The sequence below is a fragment of the Natrix helvetica genome (genome assembly GCF_964273705.1).
Source record: "Natrix helvetica genome assembly, chromosome: 2".
Taxonomy (NCBI): domain Eukaryota; kingdom Metazoa; phylum Chordata; class Lepidosauria; order Squamata; family Natricidae; genus Natrix; species Natrix helvetica.
In genome coordinates this window covers 190,644,716-190,669,623 of record NC_138552.1, presented here as the reverse complement: position 1 = coordinate 190,669,623, position 24,908 = coordinate 190,644,716, and the positions used below count along the sequence as shown (strand labels likewise).

Below are 24,908 nucleotides of genomic sequence, written 5' to 3'. Positions count from 1 at the left end.
CAAGGGGGAAGCCAGATTCACTTAACAACTGTGTAATTAATTTAACAAGTGCAGTGATTCACTTAACAAATGTGGCAAGAAAAGTCATAAAAAGGGGCAAAACTCACTTAATAAATTTCTCACTTAGCAACCTAAATTCTGGGCTCAATTGTGATCGTAAGTTGAGGACTACCTGTATGTATGTGTATATATGTGTGTGCATGTGCACACAGACACACACAATACATAAAAGATATTCAAGGTATACTATGATTCCCTCATGCAGCTTTTCACAAACTTGTGCCCTCAAGATTGACTCCAGAATTCTCAGCCATTGCAGTGTTGGGTGCTGAGAATGAGGAGCGGTGGCATAGAAGTCCTAACTATCTGAAAGCAAAGGTTACTAAATGAAGAAGTTTCTTTCAGCTAGCAGCATGGCTGTGAATCAACTGCAATGTATTACCTAATCTGTTGAGGAGTCCCTCCTGATGTCGCATTAGTAATGGCCCATGCTGCTTCCTTTATAGTACGAAATTCAGCTTTCTGAAGAATTTCAATCAATACTGGAAATATATTTGCATCTATAACAGCCTAAAGGAAAAAATATATAATACTGTAATAACTCTGAAATGCTTTAAGACAACAGGCTAATCCAATACTGAACTTACAATAAATTCTCAATTTGACAGATACCCATTCAATGAATTCTGGATGTACCAGAGAAAAAAATTGGACTTGATCACCAAATAACAAAAATATTATTGCAGAAATGCCTGGATTTATATCATCTATATAGCAACACATACAAATAAATTGATACAATTACCTCAATTATGTAAAGAAAATAAAACAAAAAACAATAAAAAAAGGAAAAAATAAGAAATCTGCAGTAATGATACAAGCATTACTGTCCATATGGATTTAATGGACATTTAAATGCATGGATATAAGGTTGTATTGAATGTGTAACCTCCAGATAAAGCTGCCCATCCCTTCCCACCTATCCAGCACTATTCATTGGATTAAACAAAAATAAATGAGGTTGAGGAACAGAACAAGGCAAAAAAAAACGGTTAAGAGTAAAAAATAATTATGCATAACAAAGGCAACAGATTACCTGAATTTGTGCTCTGTTTCCTGCAGTGATGTTAGATACTGTCCAGCACGCTTCTTTTCGAATAGATTCCTTGGGACTACTCAGCAAATGTAAGAGACAGGGTAATGCAGAGCAATTTAGAATTACCTAAAATAATTTGAAAGATGAAAAGTTCTGCCTAAACAATGTAAAATAAAGTACATTGCATATAGCTGAAATAACAGTATTTACATGTTGAGTTACTATTTCAGTGAACAGTGTATGCATAGAAAAAAGGCATGTTATGCTTTCTGAAAAATCTATTCTAGATTTTGTTTTATTTATTTTTTCAATAAAAATTAAGCATGAAGGTGCACAAATGCAAGGCAAAAGCAAAAAAAGGAAAAAGAAAAAGTACATACTGTAATAAACGAAATGGTACCTTGGCACTCAACTGCTTTGAAACTCACCAAATTGGGGACTCAATGCATTTTCACACATGAATATTTTGTCCCAGTATTAATCGTTACTTTGGTACTCAACGCACAAAGTAGAACTTGTCAGTGTCAGCTGTCTTATGAGTCACTACATTATTTCTTATGGGGAAAATTTGTTTAGTACTCATCGTTTTTGGTACTCATTGTGCTACATGGAACCAATTAACGATGAGTACCAAAGATACTATCTACATTTAAAAAGCAGTCCTGCAGTGCAAGGAATTATTGCACACCACTATAGGCAAAAACTCCTACAGTTACTTTTATGCTTCACATTTTACAAGTCTATTACCACACTAAGATACAATACTTCAACAGACAAAAAGGCATACAAACAAAGCAAATCTAAACAAGACAAAAAATCTGCATTAAAAAAGCATACATATAAATTGGCCGCTCAGTTGAATACTGATAAATATTTCAAGAATAAGTTTCCCCCCATTGCAAAGCAGATCTATAATCTATAAACTTCTACAGCTCTATTTGCCCCTCTAATTTGACCTACCTTCTATTTACTGTAAAGAAAAAAAGTTAACAGGTAAATCCAACATCAAAACTATGCTTCCAAAGCCCTCTATTAAAAATCTATTAAATACCATATTTTTCACACTATAAGACGCACCCCCCCCCCCAAAAAAAGTGGGTGGAAATATCTATGCGTCTTATAGAGTGAATATTACAGCATGGGGAGTGGGGTTGGTGCAGTGGTGGCGAATGCAGCCGCATGACAATTCCGATCACCATCGCCGGTGGGGAATGCTGGAGCCTTCACTGCCGAGCAGCTGATTGGTGGTGAGATCGGCCTCCCGGAATACCACCGATCAGCTGTTCTAGGCGGCGGGGATTGCCACTGCCACTCACCACTGCCAAATGTCGGTGGTGACGATAGGCGGCAAACAGCAGCAAACGGCAATCGGTGAAGGCGATCCCTGCTGCCTAGAACAGCTGATAGGCGGTATTCCTGGAGGCCGATCCAATCGTCAATCAGCTGCTCGGCAGTGAAAGCTCCAGTGTTCCCTGCCGGTGGCAGCAGCTTAGCTCAGTTAACTGATGGTGGGTGCACTGGAGCGAAGCCCTGACAAGCAGGCTGCAATAATGTGCTGAAACTGACCAGGCTGTTTGCTGCAAGGATGCTAGCCAGATGAATACTGGATGGATGCTGGGAGGCAGAGGCAGATTTTTTTTTCTTGTTTTCCTCCACCTTTCACACACAGAAAGTCCACAACAGCTTATAATTTACCATAAACCACTGCAGTCATTATCTCAGTATGTCCAGGATCAAATATCTTCAACTGATTCTTAATAATAATAAAACTTTTTCTTAAAATTATAACTGGGATCTTTCCAAACAGTTGTATCTCATTCTCCAAAGTCATAGATCTCTTTTGTGAATATCTCCACAGCACTCGTTGTTCAGAAGGTTTTTGTACAAATTGAACTACATCTCTTAACAGTTGTCTTCTGAGCGAAAATAGTAGATTTACTACACAGTGTCCATCAGTTTTCTTAAGAAAGTTCAATCCACATTCTTCCTCCACATATTCAGTCCTCACCCATTCTATCTATACAACCAAGCTATCTCAAGGCATTTTTTTCAAACTGGTCTTCATTGTATCAGTTCATTGGCCCTCTTTAGTTTTCAAAGTCAGCAAAGCAGGGAAATATTACTTCACTGTAAACATTTCCAGTATTTGAAAGACTTGCTTATTTCAAAACAGAGCTTTCAGAGAAATATTCCTCTTCCACAATATACAAACCTGGATAGCACAAATGCTGGAATCAAAGTTGAAAAGAGCTCAAAATAGGAGGAAGGGCTTGTCCATATAGTCCTACTCTTGTTCTTTCCAACCTCTACATAGTCAGGCAGATATCTTTGCTTGAGTTTGGGCAGAACTGTTGGAACAACCCAAGACCCTCTTTTACTGAAGTTCCAGATTACATGAGAATCTGTAGTCGCTTCCAAGGGATTACGAGTACTGCTTCCTTTCAGACTTCATAGGTGGACAGAGAATGGAGAGGAGGGGGAACTGGACTCCATGTACTATGAACTTTCTTAGCATTTGGGTAAATGCCTGAATAAGGCTACAATATTCCCTGTATCTGATAAGTTCAGGTCATAAGATTCTATTGTATCTTTCAGAAATATCACTAAAGTAAGTTTAAAAATCAGCTTACCTGAGTTTGAATATCATCACCAGTCACAATATTTCCCACTGCTCTTAATGCAGGCGATACGACCTTGTAGTCATTGTGCCTAAACAACGGAATTGTTGAAGTATTTTAAAGATAAATAGATGTATTCTTCCTGATACAATCATTTTTTAACTATTCATATGGGTTTGGGTATACTATGCTAATAATTCTTTCATACAGCTTATCAAAGAATTCCACCATATTTTATCTCGGGGCAGAACAAAAGCCCAGCATCATCATATTGAAGAGGCAGGACTTAATGATGAAATTGACTTCTTAAAACAGTGGTTCAGAAGTTGAAAAAAAAGCTGGGCTGCTTTAATTAAATGCAGAGAAATGCTGTGCTCTCATCTTACATAAAGCACTTCTTCCGAACATATGTATGTATGTATGTATGTATGTATGTATGTTATATATATATATATATATATATATATATATATATATATATATATGTGTGTGTGTGTGTGTGTGTGTGTGTGTGTGTGTGTGTGTGTGTGTGTGTGTGTGTTGTATTTGTACTGATAAATAAATAAAGGCATACCAGGGGTTGTAACACAAATATGTGTGTGTGTGTGTGTGTGTATATACACACACACTATATATATATATATATATATATATATATATATATATATATATATATATATATATATATATATATATATATATATATATATATATATATATATATATATATATATATATATATATATATGCATATATATAAACTCTTTCAAAATTTTATTTATATATTTTATATATATATAAATATATATTTATATTTTTCAAAATTCATATATACAATTGCACATATGAATCTTTTTCTTTTCTTTTGATGTTAAACAAAAATAAACAGATTTTTATGTGATATCTTTTTCAACAAGGTGTAATATTTTAAAAATGAGCTCATTGCAATCGTTATTAGAGATAGAGTGAAATTAATGATATAAATATATTGTTTCCGTTCGGAAATAAATTATATGCCTTAACTCAACTTTGAAATTTAATATTTTCAGATATTTACTTTCTTTTGAAGTTCATTTTTATCATATAAAAGTCAACATCTGGACAAAATCAATTTGTTTTGTACATGTATAGCCAAAAGCCTTACTATTCAACACTGGAGAAACAAACATATGATTCCAATTATTTAGTAGTCTGAATTGATAGATTAGCTGTGAACACTACTGAATTATTACTTGTCTATATGATACAATTCTATGTATGTATGAGAATATTTACCGTATATGTATTTTGTTTCTCTTTTAAGCCTTTTCCTTTTCTTTCATTTTTATTTAATTAAAAAAGAGGGGGGAAAGGGGGGAACCTCAGAAACTATATATATAGTTTTTAAAGTAAAAACTATTTCTACTAAATCTGTAAGAAAAAAATCAACAAGGACTGTGACCAGTGCCTTCAGAATGCACCAGCTGTATGGAAAGAAAAAAGAATGAAACTGAATAACATGAAATGGAAAATGTCTACCTGCTTGAAATATTTCAGGGGAGCTCTTAGTAATGTATTTTTATATGGTCAAGAGTATGACCTCTACACTAGAAAAAGAAATCAACAATAAAATCAATTCCAAAAGAAAACCAAGTGCATCTCCCTAAATTGTTCAGTGAAGTCTAATCACTTCCATTGGCACAAAATCAAACCATGCTGTGGGGAGAAAATGGAAAATATTGCTTCAGGTGTGTCTGGCTGTGTAGGTGAGAGAGAGTGTGAGCATGTGTGTTTGGGGTGGGAGAACAAAACAGAATGTTCAAGTGGAATTAATTATCATTCCGTGACTAGACCTTTATATTGGAACACTGTATTGCAACAATTGGTGGAAGACTCCTTGTATCTATGTACTGCTTAATATAGGCACAGATTAAACTGATAGATAAAAATAAGCCGAACTGGATACTTGTGCCTGTCTTGAATTTGCCAATTGTAGAATTCCTGCTGTCTCACAAAAGAGAATAGAGGCAAGAAAGACAACTATCACTGCAGGCTCACTTGAGGCGCTGATATGGTATGAAGAAACTATATCTGACACACTGATTTAATGTAACACCTTCTACGATCTTCTGCAGCTCTGCTGGTGAAATAATTATCTGATTTAAAGAGACTTACATCAGAAGTTCTACTAATCTTCTGCAGACCCCAGAATCAATAACTGCTTGTATTTTATCATTCGGTCCATCGGAAAGGTAAGACAGGGCCCAGCAAGCATCTGCTAATACATCCGAATCACTGCTAAACAACAGCCTTGATAGAACACCTAAGCAAGGACGAACCTTAAGAGTTTAGAAAGAGAGAATTGCAAATTGTAAATTACTTTTTACTGCAAACATTTTTCCAAAGATGGAAACCAAGAACTATTAAATTAAAAATACAATGATACTTTTTAAAAAATGCCTGTAATTGTGTCTCTTTGCAGAATGATACAGTGCATATGCCAAATCTACAAAACACTTTATCAATAGCAACCATACTAACATCAATTAAAATATCCTTAAAATATAGTCAGGGCATCTGACTATGTACAAAAAAGGCATGAAAGTGGAACTGAACTATAACAAAAATTAAACAAATCTTAAAGGGCTTTTTAAAAAAAAATCCTGGAGCAAAACCTGCATCATTCTTTAATTTAAAGAATCTTTAATTCTAAATTAAAGATACCTTTAAAGTACTGTTTTCCCAAAAATAAGACAGGGTCTTATTTTCTTTTGCCCCAAGAAATATGGCATTGGGTGAGGGCTTATTATTTTCTGGGGCAGGTGAGAAGCGAGGCGTGCCTTTTACCTTTCCAGCTCCGTCGCGTTTCTTGCCATTGTGTCCAGGAAAGCCGCTGGTAAAAAAAACAAAAAACCTTCTTGCGAGTTCAATCAAACTCCTTGAAGTCGCGAGAAGGGTTTTTTTTTTACCAGGGGCTTCCCCGGACACAATGGCGAGGAACGTGACGGACCTGGAAAGGTAAGAGGCGTGCCTCGCGGCCCAAACACCACCCACCTCGCCCCAATGGTAAAGGCAGCCTGCCTGGTTCCCTTCCCTACCATCCCTTTAGCGCAGGGTGGCAGGTGGGGGGGGGGGGGGGAAGCGAGGCGCACCTCTTACCTTTCCAAGTACCGTTGCATTCCTCGCACTTTCGTCCAGTAAATACCCTTGGAAAAAAAACCTCATGAGTTCAACGCGCAAGGTTTTTTTTTACAAGGAGTTTCACTGGACGAAAGGGCGAGGAACATAGCAGAGCTGTCAATCTCTGGTAGTGCTAGGACGCGCGTCTCGCTTCTCCCCCCCACCTGCCACCCCATGCTAAAGGGACGGCAGGGAAGGGAACCAGGCAGGTTGCCTTTACCATTGAGGCGAGGTGGGCAATGTTGGGCCGCGAGGAGCGCCTCTTACCTTTCCAGGTCCATTGCGTTCCTCGCCCTTTCGTCCAGTGAAGCACCTTGTAAAAAAAACCTTGCGAGTTGAACTCATGAGGTTTTTTTTTACAAGGGGATTCACTGGACAAAAGTGCGAGGAACGCAACGGTACTTGGAAAGGTAAGAGGCGCGCCTCGCCTTTCCCCTCCACCCCACCTGCCACCCCGCGCTAAAGGGACGGCAGGGAAGGAAACCAGCCAGGCTACCTTTACCATTGGGGCGAGGTGGGTGGTGTTTTTTTGTGCGAAAAAGTACAGGTGGGAGAGGGTGATCGCATTGCTGACCTGCCGCTCTTTTTGCAGCAGGTTCTTTTTGCGTGGGAGGGAAGGATGGGGGGTGGAAGCCCTTTGCTTCACCTGCCGCTCTTTTTGCGCAGGAGGGAAGGACGGTGGGGGGGTTAGAAGAACTTTGCTTCGCCTGCCGCTTTTTTTGCAGCGGGCCCTCTTTTTGTCCCACAAGCTGTACCGGTAGGTGGTATAGTGGTAATGGAGGGAATCAGTTGTACATGCACTTAAATAGTTGGGGGCGAGCTTATTTTCGGGGGAGAGCTTATTATGGCGCATGCTCTGAAAAGCTGATTGGGCTTATTAGCAGGGCATGTCTTATTTTTGGGGAAACACAGTATCAATTGGAATAAAATAACAATTTAACAAAATTCAGATACCTTACTTAAATGCACCTAAACCAGTATAAAATGGAATGCTTAGTTCCAATTAAATCCAATATCTGGTAGAACTTACCGTGTTTCCCCGAAAATAAGACCACACACCCCAAATTTTGCTTGGGCCTTATTATCGGGGGGGGGGGGGTATTGGTTTGGGGTTGCCATATGGCTGCTATCTTGTGAGCGGGCACCCGAAGAGCCAGGCACAGCCTCAGGGGCAAAAGGCTGTGTTGCGCTGTCGCAGCAGGTGACCACGCTCATGAGCAGCCACCCAGCAATGCCCCTTTCCAGCCGGGCAGACCGCCACTCATCGACCCAGTAATATCCCAAAGGCGCTAAGCCACGTGGCGCTCTGCCCTGCTGGAAAGAGAGGTTGTGCAAGCACTTGTTCTGCCTCCAGCTCGCATGCCTCCCTGCCTCACCATGCCCAACTCTCCCTGCAGGGCTGGGCCAGGGCGCCACCGCTGCTGTCATGCTCCGAGCATAACCGGCTTCCAAACTCCAGAGATCCGCTGCCGAGTCTTCCGGCAGCGGCCACTCTGGCACTATGCTCTATGGTTGTGGGCTGGCTTAGCGCCTTTGTAAGCCCCTTTGCCTCCTCCCCCTAGCACCTGCAGCTTTGCGCCTTCGGGATATCGCTAGGTTGGTGAGTGGCGCTCTGCCTGGCTGGAGGGGGGGGGGTTGTCCAGGGGGCTTATTATTGGGGGAGGGCGTATATTTTTGTCCACAGGAAAAATATGGCATGGTCTTATTATCAGGACATGTCGTAATTTCGGGGAAACATGGTATATGATATTAGCTTAGAAACCAATTTTTTTCTGCCTTAAGAAAATCAATGGTAGGGGACTGGATTAGGCACCAGCCACCTCTTTAAGGCATTTAGTTATATAGTAGCAGAGCACACAAATAAGTAAGACTATTGCTGTAACTCTCTTCTACTACAGGCTTATGTCCTTGAAATGGGTGTTACATTTCCCTAAACTGTAGGAAGTATTGGAATTTAACTTCCAAAATTCTCAAGGACAGTTGGCTAGCAAACTGGAATTCTAATGTTAAAAATCTACTATATTTGGAAAATCCCACCTTGGAGAAGGCTAGATTATTTTAAGATGTTGCTGATTTGAATTCAAATATTTTCTCTCTAACCTAGAACATAAAGTTTTTTAAAATGGCAGTTTCTCTGTGATAGGTAAGTCTGTGTGGTACGGGCAGAGCAGATTACAGCCTATTGTTTGTTTGTTTGTTTTATTGGATTTATATGGCACCCTTCTCCCAAAGGACTCAGGGCGGCGTACAACATTAAAAAACACACATCCCGAAAGTTAAAAAGAAATTAAATACATATCCAAAAAACAAACCCAATTTATAGGACAATACATTTAAAAAATAAGATAAAATTAACAGGCCAGGTCGGCTTGCTGGAAAAGCCAACTTTTTAGGGCTCGTCGGAAGGACCGGAGGTCAGGGATTATGCGAAGCTCCAGGGGCAGCTCATTCCAGAGGGAAGGCGCTCCCACAGAGAAGGCTCTGCCCCTGGGGGTCACCACTATTGATCATACCTTGAGAAAATACAAGCTATGAACAAACTTTTCCAAACTGAGGAAGCCCAAAGCAAACCTTAGATGGCTAATGTCAAAATGGGGTCCATGTGGCTAAAGGAAAAAGGAATTCCTAAGAGCTTAAAAATATTTTGAACACACTGTTATGTCACAGAATGGTATAATGCCCTGGGCTAAATACAGACTAATTGAAAGAGGTATCTCTAATATAAGACCAAAATAGCGCATATGAGATTGACAGAGGGAAACTTAGACCATGAAGCACATAGCTACATACATAGACAGTGTTTATGGGCAGTCTGCAATAGGAAAGTGAGCCCATTGGAAGATATGGCTCTTTCATTTGAAGATACTGGAATCTTCCTGTTGCTTATTACAGATCAGTGGCATGTCCCATTTCCAAAATGGGTGTGAAACAAGTCAACACAGCAAAGAATTATTTCAAACTTGATTCCCTAAAAGAGGAATCAGTAAATTGAAAACCCTAGGGTATTTGATATTATTATAACTCTTTAAAAACCTATCAGCATATTCTACTTTTTCACAAAAGGTCATTATTACAATGTACCCTATATTTACGTTTTCTTAGTTACGTTGGAACTGAGCTGATTTGACTTGGAACACTTACATGAACAATATTGCTGAATCTGAATTTTCTTGAACTGAGACCAGTATAAATAACTTTAGCTGGGACTGAACCAAAAAAATATTATAGATAGCCATTTTCAGGATATTTCAAATATAGCATAACTCACTAAATTACTTTTTGGTTGAACTGACTTTTATGTTGTGCATTTCCAGCAAACATTGTGTAGAACCATTACTGCTTTGCTCTGTTACAGCCAAATGTTAATTTAATTTCAAATGTGAGTATCATCATCAGAATGTATCATCATCAGAAAGTTAATATACTAGTTTAGTTTAGTTTAGTTTATTAAATTTATAAACCGCCCCCTCTCCCCGAAGGGACTCGGGGCGGTGTACAGACAATAAATATATAATAGACAACAAAACAAAACACAAAACTCCAGACAAAACAACTTAAGCACACAGTCTGTATAATAACCATAAACTAACTGATAATTAAAACCAATTAAAACCAATTAAAAACCCCAGAATTTAAAAATTTAAAATGCCATCCAGGAAGGTCAGGATTAGATTATACTTATACTTATGACTGCAATTGGGCCAGGCCAGCTAATTGGAACAAGTGGGTCTTGAGTTTCTTACGGAAGAAACTTACTTCTTACTATATTCAGTTCCATTCTATGACAAAAATAAACCTTTATCTGGACATAAATAGTTGACATTTAAAAAGTTTAATTTATACAAGAAAATACATTTGAACAACACAATGTATGCATTTTATTATTATAGCATTTTTATAGAGTGAAACATGGACCTTACCTTGCTAAAATCTGGAGGTGGATTTTTGCCTCTACAGAGGTTTGAAAGTGCCCAGACTGCATTTCTGGTAGTTGTGAGCCTGTTAGAATGTGTTAGGAGTCTGCCAAGACAATAATAATAATTTGAATGATTATTTTTGCCCTGTACATGAAAATAACTTCACTTTAATTAATATAGATATATTCAAAGGTTTTCGTGTAATGTAATCATGTAATGACTGAGTAGCATTTCAGCTGCAGAACGGATTCTTTTTATTTGTATCTCCTGGGCAGTGAAACTGGTTTATTCGTGACCTTATCTGAGCAAATTGGGGGAATGCATGGAAGAGAAAGAAGAGGAGTAGCTGTTTTGTGAATACAAAATTGGACATAATCCATAGAAATTATATTTTTTTGAAAAAAGAGAATGAGAAGAAACGTGTTTTTATAATTTTTAGATGAATAATTAAAACCTTTACTATAATAAAAACTGTTATTTAAAATAGGCACGTTCTAGCATCAAGAAACTTTATGTCAACATACTAACACCAAAAGTATATAACTGACATTTCAAATCTATCCATCTCTGTTCAGATGTTCCGTTAAATCCAATAGTGCTTACCTTGAAAAAAATAATTTCAAGGGCTGGGCAGTGCTTTGGAAATAATACAATATGTTGGCAATTGTGTAAAGCAATTGTGCCTTTTCTCAAGATCACATGCCTACTAGATTATTCTGGGAAATGAATTAGATGTTTTAAAAAGAATTACAGATAAATGCTGTTTCTAATTCTATCCATTCAAAAGCACCTTTTTTGGAATCTGAAGCATTGCATTGAACATTAGCAACCTACTGTTTATAAGTTAGCAATTAACATAGATGCTTTGGTTAGGTAGTTATGCATACCATTCAGTTAACTACCAGAGATGATCTGTACTTACTGTAAGAGTGGAGGAAGTATTCCACAGCTTAATACATAATCTCTGCATTCTGCATTATCTCCAGCAATATTTCCAAGGGCCCACACTGCCTTAGAAACAAAAATGTAAATTCATATTCATAATTATTTTAAGACTTTTAAATACTTATGCATAATTCTTATGCTTACAGTTTATAACAACATGATCATTTATGCAGAAGTATATAAACTGTGTGCAAAAGAAAATAAACCTATTATTTAAATGGCTAATGTTAACATGAAAGCAACTACTCTCATGGGAATTCATGTTTGCAGCTGAGCCTAAAAATATCTTGTATTGTTAACTGCTAGAACCCCTGCAAAAGATAATGGCTATTTGGGCCAGCATAGGAGCAATCACTGAAAGAATCCATGTGCCAATTCTCACATCTCTGCATAGTTGTTATAGATATGGAAATATCTATACAGGTAATCCTCGATTTATGACGACTGAGCCCAAAATTTATGTTGCTAAGCAAGACATGCATTAAGTGAATTTTTGCCCATTTGACAACCTTTCTTGCCAGAGTCGTTAAGTGAATCACTGCAGTTGTTAAGTTGGTAATAGTATTGTTAAGTGAATCTGACTTCTCGATTGACTTTTGCTTGTCAGAAGGTCACAAAAGGGGATCATATGACTCCGGGACACTGCAACCGTCATAAATATGAGACAATTGTCAAGCATCTGGCTTTTGATCATGTGACCAAGGAGATGCTACAGCAGTTGTAAATGTGAAGAACAGTCATATGTCACTTTTTTCAGTGCTGTTGTAACTTCAAAGTCACTAAACAAACTGTTGTAAGTCGAGGATTATCTGTAACAATATATTACAGTAGAGCAGTGGTTCTCAAATAGTGGGGCGCACCCCCCAGGGGGGGCGCGAGGCTCCATAAAGGGGGGCGCGAAGGCTCCCTTTCCATCTGGATGCAACGGCGGCGGCAACGGCAGCGAAGGCGGCAACGGCGGCGGCGGTGAAGGCGGCAACGGCGGCGGCGGCAGACTGGAGTTTCCCGCCAAGGTTGCCTGTCCGACCAGCCCCCGCTGGCTCCTGGCTGAGGGAGGAGCTGCCGCTCCGCCTTCTCCGAGCGGGATCCACGCCCTGCAACTGGCCGCGAGGGGAAGCGGAAGCAAAAGCTTTTGCTATCAAGTCTTTTGAAAATCTCCAGGAAGCACAAAAAATAGGTGAAAATGGCAGGTTTTGGCCAAAAAACGGGCCCCTTTTCACCCCACCTTCAGAAGATGATAGAGAAAGAGAGAGCTAGTGAGAGGGAGGGAGGGAGAAGTGAGACAGAAAGAGATAGACAGAGAGAGAGACACACACACAGAGAGAGACAGAAGGAGAAAGAGGGACAGAAAGAGAGAGAGAGGAGAGAGAGACTGAGAAAGACAGAGAGAGACAGAGAAAGACAGAGAGAGAGAAGAGAGAGACAGAAAGAGACAGAGAGAGAGGAGACAAAGAGAGAGAGACAGAAAGAGACAGAGAGAGTGAGAGAGAGACAGAGAAAGACAGAGAGAGAGAGGGAGACAGAAAGACAGACAGAAATAGAAGGAGAGACAGAAAGAGAAAGGCAGAGAGAGAGAGAGGGAGAGAGACGAGGGAGAGAGAGAGACAGGGAGAGACCACTTGGACTGTCTTCACATCTGGGATGCGTGGGTCTTTCCCACTGAGACGAGCAGGTGTTGTTTCTAGAAATGACTGCGTGCAGGAAATATGTGTGTTTGTGTGTGTATACATGCACATACAAGTGTCATTTCTTCAGTGTTATCACAGAAGTGAGTACACCCCTTAACATTTTGTAAATATTTAAGTATACTTAAATATTTACAAAATGTTAAGGGGTGTACTCACTTCTGTGATACTCTATATATAAATATATGTATGTATATGTTCTAGCTGTGCTCCTTTAAATCTTTTCTGCTACAGTTAATAAAGCTATTCTTTGTTGTAAATTGATCCACATTTTTCTTTTTTTATTCTCTTATACGTTAATAAGGATACAGTGTTATGCAGAGGTGTACTTATAACAATTTTATAGACAAATGATACTATTTACAGTCGCGCGGGGGGCGCGAAATGTTTTCTTCTTCCTAGGGGGGGCATGACAGAAAATAATTGAGGAGCACTGCAGTAGAGTGACTTATTTTATTCAGAGTGGGAGAAGCAAAAAAAAACCAACCTCTGTTCCATACAAAGCAACCAATATAAAAGCCCTGTTCTTAATATAAAATAAGCATAATTGGATTTTGTGGAGAGTGGGTGACTTCTAAACGGTCTGCTATCTTTTAGAAACACTATGAAAATCAGGCTCTTTCAGAAGCAGGCCCAGGGCCATTGAATCCATTAATAGTTATGATTATTTTAATATCTGTATCCCTTAGATAGCTGATATTTATCTTCTATTGTTATATCACAATTGCAACTTGTTCTGTTCTTGAGTCATTTGGTGATTAACTGCCTTACAAATCCAATAAAATAATCAAATAAATATGTGATAGCAGTTTTTTTTAATGCAGAATTCAGCTACTTTTCTGGAAATTCAAAATACTGACAATTAAGCGTGAAATATTTACCGAATGGGACCAACCTAAATAGTATATAGTTTATAATAATAGGGGACATTAGCTCCAACTGTCATGAATGGCAATCCAAAGGTACATGTGCAAATTGATTTAATTTCAATATCTGAGTGTGTACATTAAAACTTCCGATATGGAATATAGTTGAATCGCCATCATATTCAAATGCACCAACATAGGCAACTTTGTGTAGAACATAAGAACGTGATAAAAGTATAGGTAGTCCTCAATTTACAGTCGCAATGGGGACCAGAATTTTAGTCACTGAGTCATCACATGACCAGATCTGATTTTACAACCATTTTATTGTGATCATTAAGCAAATCACATAGTCATTAAGTAAATAACAGTTATTAAGTGAATCCAGCTTTCTCAATTGACTTTGCTTGTTGGAAGCTGGCTGAGAACATTGCAAATTGCAATCATGTGACCCCAAGACACTGCAGCCATAAGCGCCAGCCAATTGCAAAGGGTCTGAACCAAGATCATGTGACTGTTTGAGTGGCATGATGGGCATAACTTTGAGGACTGGTCACAAGTCACTTTTTCCAAGGCCATCATAACTTCAAACTGTCATAAATCAAGGACTACCTTTAATTAGAGATAGCAAGAGACAAATACATAATTTTGGTGTACCAGCAATATGAGGTATCAGCTCTTATCAAGATTTCTGCTTCATGCAGACTTTTTCTAGTACCAGCATAAAAACTGATTGGTGGGTAAACCCACAGTAAACCAGATCACACATAATTTGCTTCTTCCTTTTGGAAATGCAACTATCTCTCAATACAAAGTAGGCCAAGGTCTCACATTTGTGCCTTTATTTGAGCAAGTACTTTGACCAGTGAAGCCTCAAAAGAGCTACATCTAAGACCTAACTGAGGAGGTAATTAAAAACAGATCTCCCCAATTTAGATCAAACTGCTTCTAGTATAGCAGTATACTTGTACACGGGTCACTGCAAGTCACAAAACAGAAAGCTTGGAACTTTGGCTTTGAATAGTGGGATTACTGTAGAGTTGTTTCCTTGTAGCTTCAATAATCTGATTGCTGTGTTAGAAGATTCTTAATCCTGCAATTTAATATTTGAAGACTAAATTTCTAGGAAAATTGCTGATACTTGAAAGCCTTCACTTACTCTATTTGAATATTATTAATCTTTTAGATATAAAGATGAGATGCTTAGTAAATACAATATGTATTTATTTGTATGGTCGCTCATCCCACAGTATAAATTCATTCTCGTCCATGAGCTTATGCAGCAAGAATTATTTTATTTCTGCATAAGTAGTAATGATACTTCATCAGACTACGTACCCAAGTCACTGATATGAAACAAATATACTGAAATAATATTGCATATCAAAATCTAAAACTACTGCTACATGTGTTAATTTCTAATAATGTAAGCCTAACAATATTTACACAAGCCAGTGATTTCTATGTTTTGATCCCAAGTAAGGCAGCGTGGGACTGCAGCCTAACTATCTGAAATAAGAAAATACAATGCACAAACAATGCACTGTAACTAAAATAGCACATACGTTTTGAACTTGTAAAGGTCCCACGCTGTTTCCTAACTTTCAGCACACTACAAATAGGAGGTTGAAAGTTTTGGCTCCCAGTTTAAACTAGCCACAGTATCTCCAAACTGTCAGAGTTTGCAGTTAAGTCAAAATCTTATCTGAGACAATGGGAAAATGCTTTATATCACCAAGCAGCAGAATCTTTCCATCTTGCATCCTGATGGGCTGGATACCATCCGGCAACCAAAACCTTCATGTGATGGATATAGATACTACCTGGCTTACAAGCCACCCAGAGTAATTGAGAGCTGAGTAGCTTTTCCCCCAACTGGGTTAGGAGAACAGTTTATATCAAAGTATTGTTTCTAAACCTAAACACATTCAACCCCCAGTTCTAGCTTCCTGTGAATCATAATAAATCAACAATTGAAGCAAAAACTTCCGATATCTTCTGAATTGTGCCATCTAAAGACAACAGTGGAAAACACACAAATATATGATTCAAGTATTTAATGTTAACCATAGTTTAGGATTAAATTTAGATCAAATTTTGTTTTTATTCAAATATGCATTATTTTTTCCTTCCCAAAATTCTCTGAGGCCTAACATTTTACAGTACAATTGAATCTGCGTAATAAAAAAATTCACAAAAAGTTACCTGCTCCTGGACATCTTCATGTTCAGAATTCAACAGTTTAATAAAAATTGGGACTGCTCCAGTTTCAATTACCACTTTGGTATGCAGGAAAGTTCCAGATGCTATATTTGTAAGAGCCCATGCTGCTTCAAACTAGAAGATAAAAATATGACTTTTAAGAGTTTATTTTACAATCAATTCAGTATGTTTATTTTTTTATGGCCCTTTCTTTTTCCATACAAGAATACAGCCTTCAATTGTATTGTGTAAATCTCTGCAGTGAAATAACAGTTTAGTATTTGTGTGGAATATTCAAATTAATCATTCTCACACGATTTTAGCAAGACTATAAATGCAGTCTTGGAGAATAATAAAATATTCTTATATTTCAATAAAATTTAAATAATTTCAACAAGTGGGAACAATTTACATTTGAAACATTGGAAGTAACAATGGAAAACTATGGCTGCACTACAAGCAAACAAAAGTCTCAATCCAGTGTTGTCTCAATTTATTTACCTCTTATATTATTCAATATCTTTAACAAAAATATCTGCTTGTGAGAATAACATGCTCACTATGGAACCAAATTTAAATTGTGTGCCTCCTACAAGACATAATATTTATGTTTGGGGCCATTTAACTTGTGGAACTATTAAACTATTTAACAAATGACAGGGACAGAGCAGCAAAACCTCCCCTCCTATTCCAAAGGGAAGATATAACATTTTAATTCCTTGTCCTTCCTCCCAAATGTATCTCATATTATTTTAGGAACTCACTTGAAGAGTGCAATTATCATTTTTTTCTAAAAATTTGACAAATCTCTCCACAACTCCTGGTTTTTGAATAACTTCATCAATTGGAGGATTAGGTTCTGAAATGAAAGAAAGAGTAATCCAATAAAAATAAGTTACATGTAAGTTCAGTACAATGGAAAACAATTAAGAAGGAAGTATAAATAACGCTGAACAGCACAGCTCCCATAATGAACTTGCTGGAATATTGCAGATGAATGAAATTAAAGTCCCCATTTTAAACTATGCAAGCTGATCGCTCTTAGCGAATTTACTCTCTCTCTAAATCTAACCTAACTCACTGATGTATCGCGATATTAAAATGCTGTGAGAAACACTCTGAAATAATATAGAAAACAAATGTAAACCATCTGACATACATAGGGAATAAGCAAAGCTCTTTGTTAGGAAATTGATCAATGTGTAAGTCAAAAAGTGTTTACTAAGGAATTGCATAGTTTCTCATGGTTTCATATGTAAGAACCCAATTAGTTTCACACATTCATCAAGCCTAGATGCTTCACAGTGATCAGTGTGATGCTTCTAAGAAGTCCCTAAGCAATAACTCCTTTTGTGTTGCTCCTTCCCAACTTTAATAATCAGTTAACCTACTAACTTTGAATGGGAAGATTTCATTTGGTATGATGATAATAGCCATGAAAGCAGAGTTTCTAATCCACTTTTAGGCAATGCCATCTATTGCTCTAGTGAATCACACAAATCAATCATTATTGAATGAAGAATTATAAACTGAGGGTGCAGGCAGGATGCAAGAAAGCCTCAGGGTTGTGCATTCAAGTCTTTCCATACAAACCTCAAGAACTAGCAGAGAACAGCAGCAGTTTAGAAGGCACACCACCATCAAAACTATGCTTTAATAACTTGAATAACAGCTGAAAGAAGCAATCAAAACATGCTTCCTTTAACCAAGTGCCAATTTACACAAAAGCCTTAAAAATGAAAAGATCTGTCCTACATTTTACTTACATTCCTGGCTGTATTTATATATAAGGGAGGGCATGTAGGTTAATTTGTGAAAACAGACATAAAGATATTGTGCCCTTTGGGGCCAAACTTTTATAGAGACCAGAGCACTTGTGTCTTCAAGCACTTTTGATTAATCAATGGCAATGGTTCTTCAGCCTTTTAAATTACTGTAAGGCTTAGTGTTTGGGGACTAAATCCAAAATAAACTTGTTCTAGTGCATTGCAGAGATGTCTGAACTGTTGGGAAGAAGCAGAGTCTTTCTCTTTCCATCTCCATTATTTCCACTCTACTAAATATAGTATTAATGTACTGTGTACTGTAACATATACATACTAGAGGGGAAAACCTTAATTATTTCCATCAAGCATTAATTAGCCTCTTTCCAAATTAGACTTGCTGATAACTTATTTTATTAAAAATAATAATCTGAAAACACTGGGCAGATATAACATGGAACAAGCCCATTTATCTTTTCTTTAAAAAGTTAAAATTAAGCTGAAGAATCCTTAAAAAAGATTACTCTTTCCTCAAAAACAAGAGATAGAAACATGAAAAGGGAAAGAAAAAAAATCTCAAACCAAACAAAATAAAACTCTATTTTACATATTAAACACTGGCACAATGATAATAGTCACTGCTTAATTAATATAAATTAATATATCAAATACAAGATAAATTATAGTATGCATTGCTTCATCTTTTGACTGGTAGAGAATATTGACTTTTCCAGTAGGATAAGTTATACATTTCTAAAAGCTGTTCCTAAATCACTTTTAGCTTCCATTTTAACTTTTATCCCACAAAAAACAATAAACTTTAATTTGAGTGGCGTTAGCAGCTGTGATATATTATCTAAACTAGTGGGACAACAGAGAGAAACCCATACAATGTACAAAGTGGCTCTTCTTTTCCATCTGAGGGTGTGTCTCTTTTTCGTTTTGTAATTGGACATTTGACATCAAATTATTCCTGCACCAATACAATCATTTAAGATTAAAAAACAAATTAAGAACTATCATGTATTATTAAAAATATTTTTCAATGTAATGCAAATACTGAAACTAAAATTTATTAAATATTAGGAAGAAAATCATGTTTTGCTGATTTACCTTTAGAAAGTAATTTTCTGAACTTTTGGGTTGCTGCAAGTTGTTGACTAGGATCATCTGAGAAAACCATCTGAACCATGTCACACGTAATCACATCTTCCTAAAAATGGAAAACCATTATAATTTCCTAACATTTTAGCCAGATTTGTAAATGTGCTTTAAGGCATGCGATAGATTCCTTACCTCCAGAATTGGTACAGTAGAGCTTACATCAGGATCCTGGATTGGGCTCTCCTGCATTGACTCTTCGCTGGACAGCAGAGAAACATTTCTACGTTTAAATAACTGGGGGGAAAAAAGTAATAAAAACACGTGTTGGGGATTATTTGGGGAAGAGGAAGAGATACTACATCAATCACGCACATCATTTTTTCTATTACTTTCTCACTTTTTGATCAAGTCTTCAAGTTTTCTCTTGAAACAAGAAAACTGAATCAACAATGCATTACTATTAGCTCTAATCCTACTTTGGGAATCCTTTTACAAACAAGATGCTTAAGGAATATTTAGGAATATGTGCTAAATTTAGGAACATACTGTATATACTGGTTTATTTTAATTCAGTGTGATGGCATTTTCAGACAATATTATATAACCAAAGGAAAAACAAATAATTACAATGAGAAGTATAGTGAAAGATAAAGAGTGTTTTGTGATTTTTTAAAAAAAACCAAGCTCTTTTCTTTATTCAGTAACAATAAATAAATATCTATTTAGTTTGTCAAAACTATATCATAAAAAAATGTTCCTGCAGAAATAAGGGTTTTCAAAATATGTTAAACAGTATTAATTTTTTACTGAATTGTTTTAGCTTCAAATATTTTCACACGCAAGGCTAAAAATATCCCTTAAAATACCTTTGTGCAAAAAAGAAAAACTAGTTATAGACACATTTTCATTATAGTCTAAATACAAGCAACGTAACATCTAGATACATCTCACAATATGTTTTCCATTCTTTTTGTAATAGTATTATTTATTAATCAATGTTATTGAAAGTTTTAAAGAGAAGATAAAAACTACCTAAAATTAATACAGAATAAAGAAAAGGGTGGGGAAACAAATTTTCAGAAAGAAAAGAAAAAAATTGAAAGAAGCTTCTGATTCCTTTTGTTACAAATGTAATTGCAAATACAAAGTTAAGAGCTGTGATTAGAATGCAGTATTGCAAGCTACTTCTGCTGACTGACAGCTGCCTGAAATTTGGCAATTTGAATCTCACCAGGCTCAAGGTTGACTCAGCCTTCCATACTTCTGAGGTGGGTAAAATGAGGACCCAGATTGTTGGAGGTAATATGCTGACTCTGTAAAACCACTGAGAGGGGGCTGTAGAGCACTGTGAAGCTGTATATAAGTCTAAGTGCTATTGCTAACTTGAAGATTACAAAAAACTCTCCCTTTTTCTATTATTTATTTTTCCCTAAATTCTTTTCATTCTCCATCCTCATTTCCTTCTATATTGTATCTTTTAACTCTGAAGGAATTTTCAGAACCTTTCAAGTTAAAAATATATACATAAGAAATAAATAAAATTATTCTGTGTCAGCAAAAAAAAAAGTTATGACAGTACATCTCTAAAGAAAAGGTTAAATTTAACCATTCTGCATCATCCAAGGGAGCTATTATTACCAACTCAACTTTCTTGTGAGAAGAATTCTATAAACATGCTTTCAAAAAAAGGTATTGCATTTTATTTACAATGGACTATATTTCTCAGGGAGGGAGGGAGGGAGGGAGGGAGGGAGGCAGGGATCAGAGTTGGACCATAAATAATTTCCCCAATATGAGCAATTTAATGGGCTTTATGACTGTCATGGCTCTGCTATGATTTAAATGAGGACTTACTTGTTCTTCCCTTTTTTGTTTCCGAAGCTGAATGCCTTCCTCTTCTCTTCGTCTTCGCATTTCTTGGGGATTGAGGGCATTGTTTTTATAACTTTTCATTCTGTAATTATCTTTTTCTGGGCTTGCCATGTTATCTGCAATAAAAAGCAAAAGGGTTTACATCTCTAATGACATTTTCTGGAGAAGCAAAATTATTTTTATTGATAATGATAAAAAGAAACATTCAATGTTGTCAATGTTGAAAAATGGCAAAAGGTGCAAAGTAAAATGGTATAAATAGAAGGATATCAAAATATGAACATTTTGTTAATGACATGACAGTATGTGAAGACTGCACCTGCACCTGCTTCATAGAGTTAAAATTTCTCATAATTTGCTCCTATGAAGAGCTGTGGTGGCGCACTGGTTAGAATGCAATACTGTAGGCTACTTCTGCTGACTGACAGCTGCCTGTAGTTTGGCAGTTCGGGTCTCACTGGCTCAAAGTTGACTCAGCCTTCTATCCTTCCAAGGTGGGTAAAACGAGGACCCAGATTGTTGGGGCCAATTATGCTTCATATAGAGAGGGGCACGTTCATGAAAACTCCACAAAAGAATTAAGGATTGTCTGAAATTCATTTTTTATATTATTTGCATAGGAAATAAAGAGAAAATGTTTGCACCTCATCAGATATAACTGAACCAATTTAAAACTTTAGAAGCTCATCATCAAGCATCGTTACAGTGGTCAATGATACATCAACCAGAAGCTTTACATAGACTTGAAATATCTATAATAAATACAATGTCGTAAATTAATTCCAGTTAAGAGACACAGTAACAGAAGCTGGACTTAAATTTTGTACAGCAATCTACGTATGACTTGTTTCAACAAATGAACTCTCAAAATCAAGAAAGATGCAAACCTCAATGTTAACAGTCATGCTCCCTTCTAAGTCTGAAGCCGTCTTCAAGCCTCACTGTTTTCAAATTTAGAAAGTATGTCAGGTATTTCTCTGGAAATTCTGACTAAAGCATTTGAACTTTTGCCATTACAATGAAACTTACAAACTCTTCTCTCCCTAACTGGTCTTTCGTTTTCTAAACTAGACAGAGCTGGTCCTGCTCCTTGAAAGTGTTAAGCAGAAGCAGGAAAGGAGGGTTGGTGGAGCATTAAAAACTTTTCCCTGTGTCTTTGAATGCTAAGTATAGAAGCTCAATTTGGGGCACTCCAAAGAAGGGTGCTAATACAGGTGGTCCTCAACTTACAACCACAAATGAGCCCCAAATTTCTATTACTAAGTGAGACATTTGTTAAGTGAGTTTTGCCCCATTTTAGGACTTATCTTGTCACCATTGTTAAGTAAATCACTGCAGTTGAGAAAGTTAGTAAATCCAGTTGTTAAGTGAATCTGGCTTCCCCATTGACTTTGTTTGACAGGTCGCAAAAGGGGATCACATGACCTCGGGATGCAGCAACAGTCATCAATATGAACCAGTTGCCAAGCATCTGAATTTTGATCCAGGTGATCATGGCGATGCTGCACAGATCATAGCAATAGCAACAGCACTTAAGGCTTATATACTGCAGGGGGAAAAAATCTGCTACTAAAAAAAGACTTATATACTGCTTCAGTGCTACAGCCCTCTCTAAGCGGTTTAGAGTCAGCATATTGCCCCCAACAATCTGGGCCCTCATTCTACCCACATCGGATGGATGGAAAAAGTCCTAAATCACCATTTTCAATGCCATCTTAACTTTGGTCACTAAATGAACTGTTGTCAGTCGAGAACTACCTGTATTGTTTTTTCCTGGGGGGGGGGGGGAGAGATTACTGTTAAACTACTATTCCCAGAATCCCTCTGGCTTTGGCTATCCTTACTGATTTATATTGATAGTTTCCTCATTGCCTATTTGTACTCTATGACTATCATTACATGTTGTACTTTATGATTCTTGACGAATGTATCTTCTCTTTTTATGTACACGGAGAGCATATGCACCAAAGGACAAATTCCTTGTGTCCAATCACATTTGGCCAATAAAGAATTCCATTCCCTATTCCTACTCCTATTCTAGGGACGCTGGGAATTGCAGTTCAACAGTTATCTGGCGCCGCATCAGCTGTTTACAGGAGGGAGGTGGGGGGGAGACGCTCACCATTTTTTGCATTCCTGGCTGTAACATTGTAATCCCTTATCACATGTGAGGAATTGCTGTTAAAACTATTATTCCCAGTTGTTGCTTTTCCTCCCCCCACTCTCTCACCAACGTTGCCATGAACAAAAAGAGCCCGGAGACCAAGAAAACAACGCAGAGGCAGCTAGCTTGTCTCCTCCCCGGGTTCAGTGGGTCATGGATCCTACGAATGTCTACTCTGGGCTTCCTCTAAGTAAACATGTTCGATCCCAACTATCACTTGCCAATTTTACCAAGGAGCTAGGTGGAAGAAGAGGGTGAGAGTGCTGCCGGCCCGGAGGAAATAAGAGGGAAAATGTGCAAATCACAAAATAGTAATAATTGTCCTCTTCCCCAATTGCATCGGGTAAGCTTTATTATTTCAGGAGAAGCTTCTCGAGCGCCGGGCAAAGGCAAAAGAGACCCCGCACATCACCCTTGCCTCTCCCCAATGGGCTTCGTTCGGTTTTAACGGCCATATTTCCCAATTTAGATTCTACCGAAGCAAAGCTACAGTTTAATCCCGCGTCTGTCCATCCTTCACCTCACATCCACAAATGCCCACGTACCCATCGGAGGGCGACCCCAGGCGCCGCTGACCCTCCGCCGTAGAGAAACCTGGATCGTAATTGAAGATGGCGGCCCAAAGGGCACGAAACGGCAAGTTGGGCACCGCCCCTTTTCCCAGCGTGCCCTGCGCGCAGGAGCCGCGAATTGGTCGAACTGCGCCACTTTCGCCAAAAACTGCATAGAGATAGGCAAAGGGTAGAATAAGTAGATAGATATAAACAAGGGTTTAGAGCAGTGTTTCCCAACTTGGCAACTTGAAGATGTCCGGAGTTCAAGTCGCAGAATTCCCCAGCCAGCATTTACTAGACCAGAGAGACAGTCTGGGCTTAAATGGACGTTCAATTATCTCGAGGACAGTTGACTTGAAAGTCTACGAAGATTCTCAGTCATCCAGGTCAATGGCTTTAAAGTTAAAACGGGTTGATTGAAACAGTCTATACAGACGACTTTATTTAGACAACGCGTTCTGAATGTACATTCTCTTAATGGTGGTGGATGACAAGTTAAAATATTAGCACATAAACTTTCAAGTCAATGTCCCAAAGGTGGGTTTTTCAAGAGACAACTGGACTTTCTGATTTTTTGAAGCTTGAGCTGAAGAAGCTTCTTGGATGAGAAGCAAAATGTCTTCAAAGAAAAAACAGAAAGTCCAGTTGCCTCTTGAAAAAGCACCTTTGGGACGTTGACTTGAAAGTTTGTGCTAATATTTTAACTTATCTACCACCACCACCACCAAGAGAACGTACATGCAGAACGCTCGTCTAAATACAGTAGTCTGTATTGACTGTTTCAGCCAACTGGCTTTAACTTTAAACCAGGCAAAGAATTGAAACATGAGTGTTTTTGCACGCTAAGCTTTTATTGGGCAGCCTCTCATCTGCTTCATTCACACAATAAAAGCCTCCTCTTCGTAACTCTTTTTTGCTGCTTCCGGACGCTTTTTTCCCCTCCACTAAAAACTAAAAATCTGT

General features: G+C 37.7%; 1 protein-coding gene across 2 annotated transcripts in view; it reads right to left on the bottom strand.

The window, feature by feature from the left end:
• The window catches only part of KPNA5 (karyopherin subunit alpha 5), a 29,253-nt gene extending 5,177 nt beyond the window's left edge, over window positions 1-24,076 (bottom strand). Inside the window, exons 1-12 of one of the 2 annotated variants that reach the window (XM_081940232.1) lie at window positions 23,937-24,076; window positions 21,210-21,343; window positions 19,548-19,649; window positions 19,365-19,464; window positions 17,253-17,347; window positions 16,492-16,623; window positions 11,713-11,801; window positions 10,794-10,893; window positions 5,869-6,032; window positions 3,727-3,805; window positions 1,097-1,222; window positions 443-570 (exon numbers count right to left, since the gene is read on the bottom strand). In XM_081940232.1, coding sequence (XP_081796358.1) covers window positions 443-570; window positions 1,097-1,222; window positions 3,727-3,805; window positions 5,869-6,032; window positions 10,794-10,893; window positions 11,713-11,801; window positions 16,492-16,623; window positions 17,253-17,347; window positions 19,365-19,464; window positions 19,548-19,649; window positions 21,210-21,343; window positions 23,937-23,940 — 1,253 coding nt within the window. In that variant the 5' untranslated portion in view covers window positions 23,941-24,076. Of the gene's footprint in view, window positions 1-442; window positions 571-1,096; window positions 1,223-3,726; window positions 3,806-5,868; window positions 6,033-10,793; window positions 10,894-11,712; window positions 11,802-16,491; window positions 16,624-17,252; window positions 17,348-19,364; window positions 19,465-19,547; window positions 19,650-21,209; window positions 21,344-23,911 lie in introns of both variants that reach the window. The other variant, XM_081940233.1, reaches the window with a different exon arrangement.
• Between the last annotated feature and the right edge of the window lie 832 nt (window positions 24,077-24,908).